This window comes from Drosophila navojoa, chromosome 3, assembly GCF_054131105.1.
Source record: "Drosophila navojoa isolate 15081-1374.11 chromosome 3, UAZ_NAV_1.0, whole genome shotgun sequence".
Taxonomy (NCBI): domain Eukaryota; kingdom Metazoa; phylum Arthropoda; class Insecta; order Diptera; family Drosophilidae; genus Drosophila; species Drosophila navojoa.
Genome location: NC_142891.1, coordinates 16,979,507 through 16,993,654, shown reverse-complemented (window position 1 = coordinate 16,993,654; position 14,148 = coordinate 16,979,507). Strand labels below are relative to the sequence as shown.

At 40.2% G+C, this 14,148-nt stretch overlaps 2 protein-coding genes across 4 annotated transcripts in view; both read right to left on the bottom strand.

Annotated features, from left to right (window-relative positions):
• Positions 1-14,148, bottom strand: part of dpy (fibrillin-like protein dumpy) — a 112,058-nt gene that overhangs the window by 50,058 nt on the left and 47,852 nt on the right. For all 3 annotated transcript variants that reach the window (XM_030385153.2, XM_030385154.2, XM_030385155.2), the window contains exons 13-19: positions 2,922-3,065; positions 2,774-2,842; positions 2,635-2,712; positions 1,833-2,471; positions 1,105-1,326; positions 790-972; positions 37-522 (exon numbers count right to left, since the gene is read on the bottom strand). In XM_030385153.2, the coding sequence (XP_030241013.2) occupies positions 37-522; positions 790-972; positions 1,105-1,326; positions 1,833-2,471; positions 2,635-2,712; positions 2,774-2,842; positions 2,922-3,065 (1,821 nt within the window). The remainder of the gene's footprint in view (positions 1-36; positions 523-789; positions 973-1,104; positions 1,327-1,832; positions 2,472-2,634; positions 2,713-2,773; positions 2,843-2,921; positions 3,066-14,148) is intronic.
• LOC149091786 (uncharacterized) lies at positions 10,251-13,210 on the bottom strand. Its single transcript, XM_089257002.1, has 3 exons — positions 13,060-13,210; positions 10,326-11,808; positions 10,251-10,278 (listed from the first exon to the last, which is right to left on the bottom strand). The coding sequence occupies exons 1-3, from the start codon at positions 13,208-13,210 to the stop codon at positions 10,251-10,253; spliced, it is 1,662 nt and encodes a 553-aa protein (XP_089113128.1).

Below are 14,148 nucleotides of genomic sequence, written 5' to 3'. Positions count from 1 at the left end.
TTCTTCTTTTCGATTGTCAAAACAAAAAATACTTACTGCAATTCTTGAAGGGATTACCCGTAAGACCCTTGGGGCAGAAGCAGATTGGATTCCCGTTGTCCAGTTCACACTGAGCGTTCAGACCACATGGGTTGGGATCGCACGGATTCTGTGGTGGACTGCAGCCCACCTCAGGATTACCATTGTAGCCAGGTGGGCACTTGCAGACGCCTCGATGATCAATCACATCACACAGAGCGAATGCACCGCATTGACAAGGCGATGTGCACTTGCCATTGATGCACGCCTGACTGGCATCACACTCGGAATCGGAACGACAGCCCAGCGACTGCTGGCATTGAACGTATGCATTGCCCAGATATCCGGGCAAGCAGCGACAGTTGATGCCGTGGTTGACCGGCACACACTCAGCGTTCTCTCCGCACGAATCCTCTTGGCAAGGATTTATGCAGCGTCGGTTAAGGCGGTCGCACAGCTTATTTGATGGACAATCCTCGTTGTATTGGCAGACGTGGGTGCGTGCTATGGTATTTTTTGTTAGGGTTACGGTGCGATTTGATTCGTGTATTTATAATTCGTTTCGTGTTGTTGTTTTTGTACGTGAGTCGGGGCGGTACAAATTTTATACAAGTGTTGGCAGGTGTACGGGGAATTTGTACAGTGTATGAAATAGAGAGAGAGAGAGATACATTTGGGAATTGAAACATTTTGTGTTATATTAGAATGGACACACTATAACTTGAGGATGAGCAACAGTGCAAAAAGTGCCGGAAATATTATATTACTCACCTGGCTGACAGCCAACCAGCCCATTGCCCTGATAGCCATCCTGGCAGCTGCAATCGGCTGCGTGATTGGCGTTGATACAAACCGCATTTTGGGCACAAGGATTATGCACGTCACAAGGATGCTGGCAACGCTCATTGATGCAGGCTTCTGTGATTCCGCAATCTGAGTTGTGAGTACATTCAACTGGTGAAAAAATGCACAGCATGAGTATAATATGTTGTAAATTGTTTTTTTTTTAAGGCTTGGCTAGATCATCTTAGTTGGATTAAATTCGATTGATGAATGAAAGTGTTGATTAATTTATTAGTTGCTTACTTGACTTTTGCGTTGGCACACACTTGACCATCGGATTGCCCTCGTGACCCTGCGGGCAACTGCAAATGGGTCGATGACTCTTTGCCGTACACTTGGCCGTAGCCGCACAGATCTTCGCAAACTCGCAGGGATCGTGACACAAGCCCATGTAGCAAGCTTCGCTTTCAATGCAATCATTGTTCGATTGGCATGGTTCGTGTGTTTTTGCTGTGCCTGACGGTTCTACTTGTTAGAAATTAATAAGTTAGTTGGCATTTGATTAATTGAGTTGATTGGCATATAAATTTGTTAAGGACAGCAGTCCGATGGAGATCATATGTACAATAAACAAATAAATATACACATATAATATTATATTTGTATATATCTATCAGGTATTTGTTTAAATATTTACAGATTGCATACCCTGGCAGCCAATTTAATATAAGCAAGCGAGACTAATGCTTTAGTTAAAAATTAAGTTGAACATGTTAAATGTCTCGATCATTTTGCTCATGTTAATTAACTGCCTGAGCACTTTTGGTATTTCACTGTACACTTTGCACAATTTAGGGAGCTGAAATGCACAGTTGTCACTTTGGTACCTCTGTATGTATGATATGCATAATGAATAAAATTATTTGAAATATTTACATAGGAACTCTAAATATTAAGGGCCTGTTAACAACATTTTGGGTACCGAAAGTGACGACAGCATGTACTACTCTCCTATAGACAATTGTATATACCTTTCAGTGTGCATTGACCCAGTTTGCAGTGCTCATTAGGAGCACAGTTAGTATCTATTGTACATGGGTTAATAACTGTGATAGTTGTTGTATTGGCCAGCGGAGTAGAGGCAGTTGTTGTTTGCATTGTGATTAGATCGTAGACTTCCGTTGTTGTGCCCGCTCTAGTCGGTAGCTCCGTCGGCCAAGGCGTAGTGCTGGTCATCGTGGTTGTGTCTGGGATCTCGTTTGAGGTATCCAGTCGAGTTGTCTTCATCTTTGGCGTTGTGGTGCGCCTGCCACTATCTCTGCTGGTCAGTGTGGTCGTTGTGAACACCGGCCTTGGCGTTGGCGTTGGCGTATCAGTTATATTGTTCTCACCATCCCGATAGCCTTTCGTGTGACCCGATTTCATGGTCGTTGTTTCAATGTCGGGCTTACTCGTGCTTGTCTTGTTAGTGCTTATTTCTGTGCTAGTAATGGTGGTGGTGGTGGTGGTGGTGGTGGTGGTGGTGCTAGTGGTGGTACCCTTGCTTGAGATTGGCGACATATCGTCGCCAGTGATAGGGTTAGCTGTTGTTGTTGTTGTTGTTTGTATGGATGTTGTTGTTGGTTTCGTTGTGGTTTTCATGGTAGTACTAGTTGTTATTGTTACATTAGCTAGGGAGAGAGACATATTTACATGGGTAAAGGGTGGTTATTTTATAATACAAATATGTACATGGTATTATATTTACACTTGTTAGTGCTTAGGCAATGCCTATGTATGATTAACGCTGAACACACCATAGCTATGTTGATTTAATTGAAAGTCAAAACATACCTTTAATACAGGCACCAGTTGTGGGATCACAGTTTGCACCTGGCGGGCAGTGCTCGCAGCCGGGGGTGCGTCCTGTTGCTGTAATATCTCAAATTGATAATCATAATTCTAAATTGAAGCACTTTCAAATTGCACTTACTGTCACGACAGTTACATCCGTCACACTCGAAACCTTTCCGACAATCAGATTTACGTTGGCATTCACAGACTGTAAGTCAAGGCATATATATAGAGAGAATTAAATATTGTTAATATTAATCGATTGGCTGAATTTCAGAGAAACCCACCGCTGGCACAAACTGGTTGATGGGCAATAACCCGACAATCCTCACTGCGGCCGCAGGGATTCTCATAGGTGCAAGGATCCACACAAAGTGCATTCACGCAGGCCTGTTGAGTCGGGCACTCATCGCTCGAGGCACAACCAATTTCTGATATTGGATTTGGGATTAGCGTTGCAAAGTAAGCAAATGGTTTGAATTAATTAAGATATAAGACAAGATTTTCGGTTGAGACATTCGTTAGGATATGTTTAATTGATATTATCAGTGTTTATTTTCTTTAAGAAACCTGTTTGATAGGTAGTTTTTCTCGACTTGTTTCAATACTGTTAGTACATTATGATTATATATCAAATATTTTATTCTCTTATGCACCTACTTGAGGCACATTCTAGCACATCTAAGTAAATATAAATATCATTAAAATATTTTGTTATGTTGTTGTTTAGCTGTTGTTGTTTTCTTTTTTAGTTTTGTCGCAAAACAACATATACACATGCAAGCAAGCAAGCTATAAGGATACGATTACTGGAGGTTAGTGCAGTTTTAGGTAAGCCTTAGATAATAAAACACCGATTAGTACAGTCACCAGGCATGCAGTTGATTAATTATACTAATATATACAAATAAATACCATGTACTGTACGCAAATATGTGTACAATTCGATAGAGTATATGAATATGTATGTACAAACAAACATATGTACTAAATACAACAAAAATCAACACATATTTTCTTATTTGTATTACACAAAGATGATGAGATCGTAACATTGACATATAACATGCACATCGAGCACAGTCCGGAACGAAACATTCTGAGAGACATTCAACATAATGTTATATGATATAGGTCTTGATGATACACGTAGTACTTGCAGCAGGCAGGCAGGCAAACATAAGCAGGCAACTAACATGAACGAAAACAGGAACTAGAAAGAGTGAGCTCTATTTAGTTGGCATTCAAACTTTGGTGAATACATTTATTGCTCCATTTGTGAACACATACATAGAGTTCAAGAGGAAATCCGAGTGGTACTTTTGATGATGCGTGGTGGTTGTGGTGAGTGCAGGCACATACATACATATACGAATAACAGCGAAGAGCCAGTGATAAGAGCCGAGGGGAAAAAGTACAAATGCAGTAGAGAATAAGCTTTCTGATGGCCATCATATTGGCGCACCATAAGCATTGGGATTGAATTGCAAGGAACCGAACGAAAAAAATAATAATATAACATGCACGTGCCAGCCAACAGGTTCGGCTGGTCAGTTATGGCACAAGTGGAAGGAGATATGATAAGAAGTCCATAAAAAGAGATAAAGTAGACAATATGACATCAATTTGAAGTAGGCTGCTACGTATTGCCAGATGCATTGGCGATTAAAGCAGTTGGAGCCACGGATTCCAAAAAGAAATCACCACAACCATGTGGTTTGCAACTCATTCAATTTATAAGGAACACGTGGATCAATATTTAGACTTAACATTTACAAACACAGCTTTAGTTACCTGCAGTAATAGAGCAACCGGGTTTATTTACATCGGCGTCGATATCACAATAGCACATAGCGGTGTGGTTCAAAGTACGACAAACAGTATAATTTGTAACATTACATAGGTTATCATAAAATTCGCAAGGTCTAATGCAATTTGAATTCACACATACTTCATCGTCGAAGCAGTCATTTGGTATCGTACAATTGTTTAAGGTCTCTGTCACGTCAACAACTGTCAGAGTCATGTCTGTGGCATTAGCAGAAGTATAACTTGTTTGTGTCGTTTTCTCTAAGCTAAAGTCTAACGTTGTTCTATCTAAAATTTCTACTGGTGTTGTGCTGACAGGATAAACGACTGACGTTGTTGTTGCCATCTGCTCTACTGGAATTGTTTTTGGATATTCATAGGTTGTCGATTCGGTTGTTGTAAATGGGGGAGTTGATTCTCCAGAAAGAGTTGTTGTAGAAATAGAAGGAGAAGGTCCCGATGGGGTCGTTGTTGTAATCCGTTCTATTGGAATGGTTTTAGGAGATTGATAATTCGTTGATTCAGTTGTAGTAAATGGAGCAGTAGATTCTCCAGAGTCCGTTTTTATGGACGTAACAGAAGATGGTCTATGTGATGTTGTTTCGGAACGGGTCGTGGTTGTTATCTGTTCTGTTGTTTTTGGGTATTCACGAGTCGGTTGTTCAGTTGTAGTAAATGAAGGAGTGGAATCTCCAGAATGAGTTGTAGTAATAACAGTTGATTCAGTTGTAGTAAATGGAGCAGTAGATTCACCAGAATCTGTTATTGTGGTCGTAACAGAAGATGGTCTATGTGATGTTGTTTCGGAAAAGGTCGTGGTTGTTATCTGTTCAGTTGTTTTTGGGTATTCACGAGTCGTCGATTCAGTTGTAGTAAATGAAGGAGTGGTATCTCCAGAATGAGATGTAGTAATAGCAGAAGAGGGTCCCGATGGGGTAGTTGTTGTTATATGTTCTATTGGAATTGTTTTGGGAGATTCATAGGTCGTGGATTCAGTTGTAGTATAAGGAGTAGTAGATTCTCCAGATTCAGTTGTTGAGGTCGTTATAAAGGAGAGCCCTTGTACTGTTGTGTCAGATGGGGCTGTTGTTGTAGCCCGTTCTGTTAAAATTGTTTTCAGAGATCCATCGGTTATTGGTTCAGTTGTACTAAATGGAGTAGTAGATTCTCCAGAGTCCGTTTTTATGGTAGTAACAGAAGATGGTCTATGTGATGTTGTTTCGGAAAAGGTCGTGTTTGTTATCTGTTCAGTTGTTTTTGGGTATTCACGAGTCGTCGATTCAGTTGTAGTAAATGAAAGAGTGGAATCTCCAGAATGAGTTGTAGTAATAGCAGAAGGGGTAGTTGTTGTTATCTGTTCTATTGGAATTGTTTTGGGAGATTCATAGGTCGTGGATTCAGTTGTAGTATAAGGAGTAGTAGATTCTCCAGATTCAGTTGTAGATGTCGTTATAAAGGATAGCCCTTGTACTGTTGTGTCAGATGGGGCTGTTGTTGTAGCCCGTTCTGTTGAAATTGTTTTTAGAGATCCATCGGTTATTGATTCAGTTGTACTAAATGGACCCGTAGATTCTCCAGAGTCCGTTTTTATGGTAGTAACAGAAGATGGTCTATGTGGTGTTGTTTCGGAAAAGGTCGTGTTTGTTATCTGTTCAGTTGTTTTTGGGTATTCACGAGTCGCCGATTCAGTTGTAGTAAATGAAGGAGTGGTATCTCCAGAATGAGATGTAGTAATAGCAGAAGAGGGTCCCGATGGGGTAGTTGTTGTTATATGTTCTATTGGAATTGTTTTGGGAGATTCATAGGTGGTGGATTCAGTTGTAGTAAAAGGAGTTGTAGATTCTCCAGATTCAGTTGTAGATGTCGTTATAAAGGATAGCCCTTGTACTGTTGTGTCAGATGGGGCTGTTGTTGTAGCCCGTTCTGTTGATATTGTTTTTAGAGATCCATCGGTTATTGATTCAGTTGTACTAAATGGACCCGTAGATTCTCCAGAGTCCGTTTTTATGGTAGTAACAGAAGATGGTATATGTGATGTTGTTTCGGAAAAGGTCGTGGTTGTTATCTGTTCAGTTGTTTTTGGGTATTCACGAGTCGCCGATTCAGTTGTAGTAAATGAAGGAGTGGTATCTCCAGAATGAGATGTAGTAATAGCAGAAGAGGGTCCCGATGGGGTAGTTGTTGTTATATGTTCTATTGGAATTGTTTTGGGAGATTCATAGGTGGTGGATTCAGTTGTAGTAAAAGGAGTTGTAGATTCTCCAGATTCAGTTGTAGACGTCGTAATAAAGGAAAGCCCTCGTAATGTTGTGTCTGATGGGGCTGTTGTTGTAGCCCGTTCTGTTGAAATTGTTTTCAGAGACCCATCGGTTATTGATTCAGTTGTAGTAAATAGAGCAGTTGATTCTCCAGAGTCCGTTTTTATGGTCGTAACAGAAGATGGTCTATGTGATGTTGTTTCGGAAAAGGTCGTGGTTCTTATCTGTTCAGTTGTTTTTGGGTATTCACGAGTTGTCGATTCAGTGGTAGTAACTGAAGGAATGGATTCTCCAGAATGAGTTGTTGTAGTAATAGCAGAAGAGGGTCCAGATGGAGTAGTTGTTGTTATCTGTTCTATGGGAATTGTTTTCGGAGATTCATAGGTCGTGGATTCAGTTGTAGTAAAAGGAGTAGTAGATTCTCCAAATTCAGTTGTAGACGTCGTAATAAAGGAAAGCCCTTGTAATGTTGTGTCTGATGGGGCTGTTGTTGTAGCCCGTTCTGTTGAAATTGTTTTCAGAGACCCATCGGTCATTGATTCAGTTGTGGTAAATGAACCCGTAGATTCTACAGAGTCAGTTTTTATGGTCGTAACAGAAGATGGTCTATGTGATGTTTCGGAATGGGTCGTGGTTGTTATCTGTTCAGTTGTTTTTGGGTATTCACGAGACGTCGATTCAGTTGTAGTAACTGAAGGAGTGGAATCTCCAGAATGAGTTGTTGTTATATCAGACGAGGGTTCCGATGGGCTAGTTGTTGTTATCCGTTCTATTGGAATTGTTTTGGGAGATTCATAGGTCGTGGATTCAGTTGTAGTAAAAGGAGTAGTAGATTCTCCAGATTCAGCTGATGAGGTCGTAATAAAGGAAAGCCCTTGTAATGTTGTGTCTGATGGGGCTGTTGTTGTAGCCCGTTCTGTTGAAATTGTTTTCAGAGACCCATCGGTTATTGATTCAGTTGTAGTGAATGAACCCGTAGATTCTCCAGAGTCCGTTTTTATGGTCGTAACAGAAGATGGTCTATGTGATGTTGTTTTGGAACGGGTCGTGGTTGTTATCTGTTCAGTTGTTTTTGGGTATTCACGAGTCGTCGATTCAGTTGTAGTAAATGAAGGAGTGGAATCTCCAGAATGAGTTGTAGTAATAGCAGAAGAGGGTCCCGATGGGGTAGTTGTTATTTGTTCTAGTGGAATTGTTTTGGGAGATTCATAGGTCGTGGATTCAGTTGTAGTATAAGGAGTAGTAGATTCTCCAGATTCAGTTGTTGAGGTCGTTATAAAGGAGAGCCCTTGTACTGTTGTGTCAGATGGGGCTGTTGTTGTAGCCCGTTCTGTTGAAATTGTTTTCAGAGATCCATCGGTTATTGATTCAGCTGTAGTAAATGGAGTAGTAGATTCTCTAGAGTCCGTTTTTATGGTAGTAACAGAAGATGGACTATGTGGTGTAGTTTCGGAAAAGATCGTGGTTGTTATCTGTTCAGTTGTTTTTGGGTATTCACGGGTTGTCGATTCAGTGGTAGTAACTGAAGGAATGGATTCTCCAGAATGAGTTGTTGTAGTAATAGCAGAAGAGGGTCCCGATGGGGTAGTTGTTGTTATCTGTTCTATTGGAATCGTTTTAGAAGATTCATAGGTCGTTGATTCAGTTGTAGTAAATGGAGCAGTAGATTCTCCAGAGTCTGTTATTGTGGTCGTAACAGAAGATGGTCTATGTGATGTTGTTTCGGAAAAGATCGAGGTTGTTATCTGCTCAGTTGTTTTTGGGTATTCACGGGTTGTCGATTCAGTGGTAGTAACTGAAGGAATGGATTCTCCAGAATGAGCTGTTGTAGTAATAGCAGAAGAGGGTTCCGATGGCGTAGTTGTTGTTATCTGTTCTATTGGAATTGTTTTGGGAGATTCATAGGTCGTGGATTCAGTTGTAGTATAAAGAGTACTAGATTCTCCAGATTCAGTTGTTGAGGTCGTTATAAAGGAGAGCCCTTGTACTGTTGTGTCAGATGGGGCTGTTGTTGTAGCCTGTTCTGTTGAAATTGTTTTCAGAGATCCATCGGTTATTGATTCAGCTGTAGTAAATGGAGTAGTAGATTCTCTAGAGTCCGTTTTTATGGTAGTAACAGAAGATGGACTATGTGGTGTAGTTTCGGAAAAGATCGTGGTTGTTATCTGTTCAGTTGTTTTTGGGTATTCACGGGTTGTCGATTCAGTGGTAGTAACTGAAGGAATGGATTCTCCAGAATGAGTTGTTGTAGTAATAGCAGAAGAGGCTCCCGATGGGGTAGTTGTTGAAATCCGTTCTATTTCAATCGTTTTAGTAGATTCATAGGTCGTTGATTCAGTTGTAGTAAATGGAGTGGTATATTCTCCAGAGTCCGTTTTTATGGTAGTAACAGAAGATGGACTATGTGGTGTTGTTTCGGAAAAGGTCGTGGTTGTTATCTGTTCAGTTGTTTTTGGGTATTCACGAGTCGTCGATTCAGTTGTAGTAACTGAAGGAATGGATTCTCCAGAATGAGTTGTTGTAGTAATAACAGAGGAGGGTCCCGATGGGGTAGTTGTTGTAATCCGTTCTATTGGAATCGTTTTAGTAGATTCATAGGTCGTTGATTCAGTTGTACTAAATGGAGCAGTAGATTCTCCAGATTCAGTTGTAGATGTCGTTATAAAAGAGAGCCCTTGTACTGTTGTGTCAGATGGGGCTGTTGTTGTAGCCCGTTCTGTTGAAATTGTTTTCTGTTCTATTGGAATTGTTTTGGGAGATTCATAGGTCGTGGATTCAGTTGTAGTAAATGGAGCAGTAGATTCTCCAGATTCAGTTGTAGATGTCGTTATAAAAGAGAGCCCTTGTACTGTTGTGTCAGATGAGGCTGTTGTTGTAGCCCGTTCTGTTGACATTGTTTCCAGAGATCCATCGGTTATTGATTCAGTTGTAGTGAATGAACCCGTAGATTCTCCAGAGTCCGTTTTTATGGTCGTAACAGAAGATGGTCTATGTGATGTTGTTTCGGAAAAGATCGTGGTTGTTATCTGTTCAGTTGTTTTTGGGTATTCACGAGTCGTCGATTCAGTTGTAGTAACTGAAGGAGTGGATTCTCCAGAATGAGTTGTTGTAGTAATAGCAGAAGAGGGTCCCGATGGGGTAGTTGTTGTAATCCGTTCTATTGGAATCGTTTTAGGAGATTCATAGGTCGTTGATTCAGTTGTAGTAAATGGAGCAGTAGATTCTCCAGAGTCTGTTATTGTGGTCGTAACCGAAGATGGTCTATGTGATGTTGTTTCGGAAAAGGTCGTGGTTGTTATCTGTTCAGTTGTTTTTGGGTATTCACGAGTCGTCGATTCAGTTGTAGTAACTGAAGGAGTGGATTCTCCAGAATGAGTTGTTGTAGTAATAGCAGAAGAGGGTCCCGATGGGGTAGTTGTTGTTATCTGTTCTATTGGAATTGTTTTTGGAGATTCATAGGTCGTGGATTCAGTTGTAGTAAATGGAGCAGTAGATTCTCCAGATTCAGTTGTAGATGTCGTTATAAAAGAGAGCCCTTGTACTGTTGTGTCAGATGGGGCTATTGTTGTAGCCCGTTCTGTTGAAATTGTTTTCAGAAATCCATCAGTTGTAGTAAATGGACGCGTAGATTCTCTAGAGTCCGTTATTATGGTCGTAACAGAAGATGGTCTATGTGATGTTGTTTCGGAAAAGGTCGTGGTTGTTATCTGTTCAGTTGTTTTAGGGTATTCACGAGTCGTCGATTCAGTTGTAGTAACTGAAGGAATGGATTCTCCAGAATGAGTTGTTGTAGTAATAGCAGAAGAGGGTCCCGATGGGGTAGTTGTTGTAATCCGTTCTATTGGAATCGTTTTAGGAGATTCATAGGTCGTTGATTCAGTTGTAGTAAATGAAGGAGTGGAATCTCCAGAATGAGTTGTAGTAATAACAGACGAGGATATTGGAATCGTTTTGGGAGATTCATAGGTCGTTGATTCAGTTGTAGTAAATGGAGCAGTAGATTCACCAGAATCTGTTACTGTGGTCGTAACAGAAGATGGTCTATGTGATGTTGTTTCGGAAAAGGTCGTGGTTGTTATCTGTTCAGTTGTTTTAGGGTATTCACGAGTCGTCGATTCAGTTGTGGTAACTGAAGGAGTGGAATCTCCAGAATGAGTTGTAGTAATAACAGAAGAGGATATTGGAATCGTTTTGGGCGATTCATAGGTCGTTGATTCAGTTGTAGTAAATGGAGCAGTAGATTCTCCAGAGTCTGTTATTGTGGTCGTAACCGAAGATGGTCTATGTGATGTTGTTTCGGAAAAGGTCGTGGTTGTTATCTGTTCAGTTGTTTTTGGGTATTCACGAGTCGTCGATTCAGTTGTGGTAACTGAAGGAGTGGAATCTCCAGAATGAGTTGTAGTAATAATAGACGAGGATATTGGAATCGTTTTGGGCGATTCATAGGTCGTTGATTCAGTTGTAGTAAATGGAGCAGTAGATTCACCAGAATCTGTTATTGTGGTCGTAACAGAAGATGGTCTATGTGATGTTGTTTCGGAAAAGGTCGAGGTTATTATCTGTTCAGTTGTTTCTGGGTATTCACGAGTTGTCGATTCAGTTGTGGTAACTGAAGGAGTGGAATCTCCAGAATGAATGGTTGTAGTATTAGCAGAAGAGAGTCCCGATGTGGTAGTTGTTGTAATCCGTTCTATTGGAATCGTTTTAGTAGATTCATAGGTCGTTGATTCAGTTGTAGTAAATGGAGCAGTAGATTCTCCAGAGTCTGTTATTGTGGTCGTAACAGAAGATGGTCTATGTGATGTTGTTTCGGAAAAGGTCGAGGTTGTTATCTGTTCAGTTGTTTCTGGGTATTCACGAGTTGTCGATTCAGTTGTGGTAACTGAAGGAGTGGAATCTCCAGAATGAATGGTTGTAGTATTAGCAGAAGAGGGTTCCGATGGGGTAGTTGCTGTAATCCGTTCTATTGGAATCGTTTTAGGAGATTCATAGGTCGTTGATTCAGTTGTAAATGGAACAGTAGACTCTTTAGAGTCTGTTGGAGTGGTCGTAATAAGGGAAAAATCTTGTAATGTTGTGTCAGATGGGGCTGTTGTTGTAGTCCGTTCTGTTAAAATTGTTTTCGGAGATCCATCAGTTGTAGAAACAGGAGCAGTATATTCTCCGGAGTCAGTTGTTATGGTCGTATCAACAGATGGTATTTGTGATGTTGTTTCGGAAAGGGTCGTGGTTGTTATCTGTTCAGTTGTTTTTGGGTATTCACGGGTCGTCGATTCAGTTGTAGTAAATGAAGGAGTGTAATCTCCAGAATGAGTTGTAGTAATAATAGAAGAGGGTCCCGATGGGGTAGTTGTTGTTATCTGTTCTTTAGGAATTGTTTTAGGAGCCTCAATGGTCGTTGATTCAGTTGTAGTAAATAGAGCAGTAGATTCTCCAGAATCTGTGGTTGTTATCTGTTCAGTCGTTTTTGGATATTCACGAGTCGTCGATTCAGTTGTAGTATATGAAGAAGTGGATTCTCCAGAGACAGTTGTTGTGGTTGTAAAAGAAGAAAGCCCTTGTACTGTTGTGTCAGATGGGGATGTTGTTGTAGCCTGTTCTGTTGAAATTGTGTTTAGAGATCCATCGGTCGTTGATTCAGTTGGACCAGTAAATTCTTCAGAGTCAATTGTTTTGGTCGTATCAGAAGATTGTCTTTGTGGTGTCGTTTCAGCATGGGTCATGGTTGTTGTCTGCTCACGGGTTGTCAATTCAGTTGTAGTAAATGAAGGAGTGGATTCTCTAGAAAGAGTTGTTGTAGTAATAGTAGAAGAGGGTCCCGATGGGGTAGTTGTGTTTATTCTTTCTATTGGAATTGTTTTAGGAGCTTCGTAGGTTGTTGATTCAGTTGTAGTAAATGGAGAAGTTAACTCTCCAGAGTCAGTTGTTATGGTCGTATCAGAAGATGGGCGATTTGATGTGGTGTCAAATGGGGTCGTGGTTGTTGTCTGCTCAGTTGATTTTGGGTATTCATTAGGTTGACGGCTTGATGTGGCGGAAGGGGCTGTTGTTGTTATATGTCCAGATGGTGTCGTTTGTGAAGATTCTTTGGTTGTTGTCTTTATTAAAATTGTTGAAATGAAAGATTCTCCTGATGTAGTCGGTTTCGTAGAGGTATAATAAGGAGTTGTGTTTATACTCAGCGTAGTCAGAGGTTTTTTCGTCGAGGAGGAAGCTATTGTAATATTTGGCCGAAATGTTATTTGAGTCTGGGAGGTTGAAATAGTATCAGGGCGGATGGTCGTTATATCCGGAAGAGCTGAATATTCGGTGATGGTTGAAGAGGTTGTTGTTTCTCTTGATCGTGTATCTAACGTACTTTGCTGCATAACATTGGGGGTACTATCAATGCTCAACTGTTTTGTCGTTTTGAAGGACTCTGTTGTGCTATCGTATGAACTGGTAGTCTCACTCTCAGCTTCTATATCAGTATAATGAGTACGCATCTCTGTTTGATTCGCTAATGCCATAATTGTGTACCTAATGTTTGTTGTGTCTGGTGTTGTCGTATCGTTTGGTTCTTGTTCAGTAATGTGAGGAATACAGTCCGAGTTTGCAGTCTTTGTCGAATTTGTTGAGCAAATACAAGTCGTAATTTGGTGTGCTTTTGTTATACATTTTACTGCGCCCACGCAACTCGTGCGGCAAGGATCGATACATTGACCAGACGATCCGCATTGATGTGCATCACTGCAATCTTCGTTTGTGGTACAGTTGCCACCTGGCTTAGCTGCTTGATTTTTGTTTTTAATTTTGTAAGTGGAGTATTTTTGTACATATTTTAAATAAAATTATAGAATTTAAAAAATACAATACGTTAAAATATTTACATATTAATTTGATATAAATAAATAAGTGTATGGCTACATCAAAGGGGGAATGTGCACTATATATACAGGGGTACCTGAGGGTGTTACGACATACGTTCCAGGGCTTCAGCTAAGTTTGTTGTGTACAATCGAAGCTGTGACAAAAATTTTCAGTACATAAATTTAGTACAAATTACTTTACGGTTAGATATTTTCAAATTAGGAACGATTGTTGTTTACTATTAGTTAGCTACATTTTGCATTTTGCTTTTTTTTGTTCTTGATTATACCATTAGTAGTACATCTATTTACCGTTTATTTAGAATCAAGGGTTAAAATATTGATAGTTTTCAAGAGGCATTTTGATTAATTGATTTTATTAATATCATTGTGAGCATGAGCGTGTGTGAATGTTCAGAAGAGTATCTTTGTAATTGTATCTGTTATTTGTGTGTCATCCCCAATTCGGGGGGTTTGATCCCGTAGGATCAGCATCAATAATTTTGATAACAGTTTTTCTTATTTTGTTATTGCGCTTTGGTTTGAAGCTACACGGGCATTAAGAGTATTCCTGATTCGATAATTGGGTTCGTTGTATT

Excerpts from the sequence above, each read along its gene's own strand:
- LOC149091786 (XM_089257002.1), bottom strand. The coding sequence starts at position 13,210 with ATGGCATTAGCGAATCAAACAGAGATGCGTACTCATTATACTGATATA. Across the intron at positions 11,809-13,059 it reads CCCCAATGTTATGCAGCAAA|AACGGACTACAACAACAGCC; the intron begins GTACGTTAGATA and ends CAATTTTAACAG. Across the intron at positions 10,279-10,325 it reads ACGGACTCTAGAGAATCTAC|AACGGGCTACAACAATAGCC; the intron begins GCGTCCATTTAC and ends CAATTTCAACAG.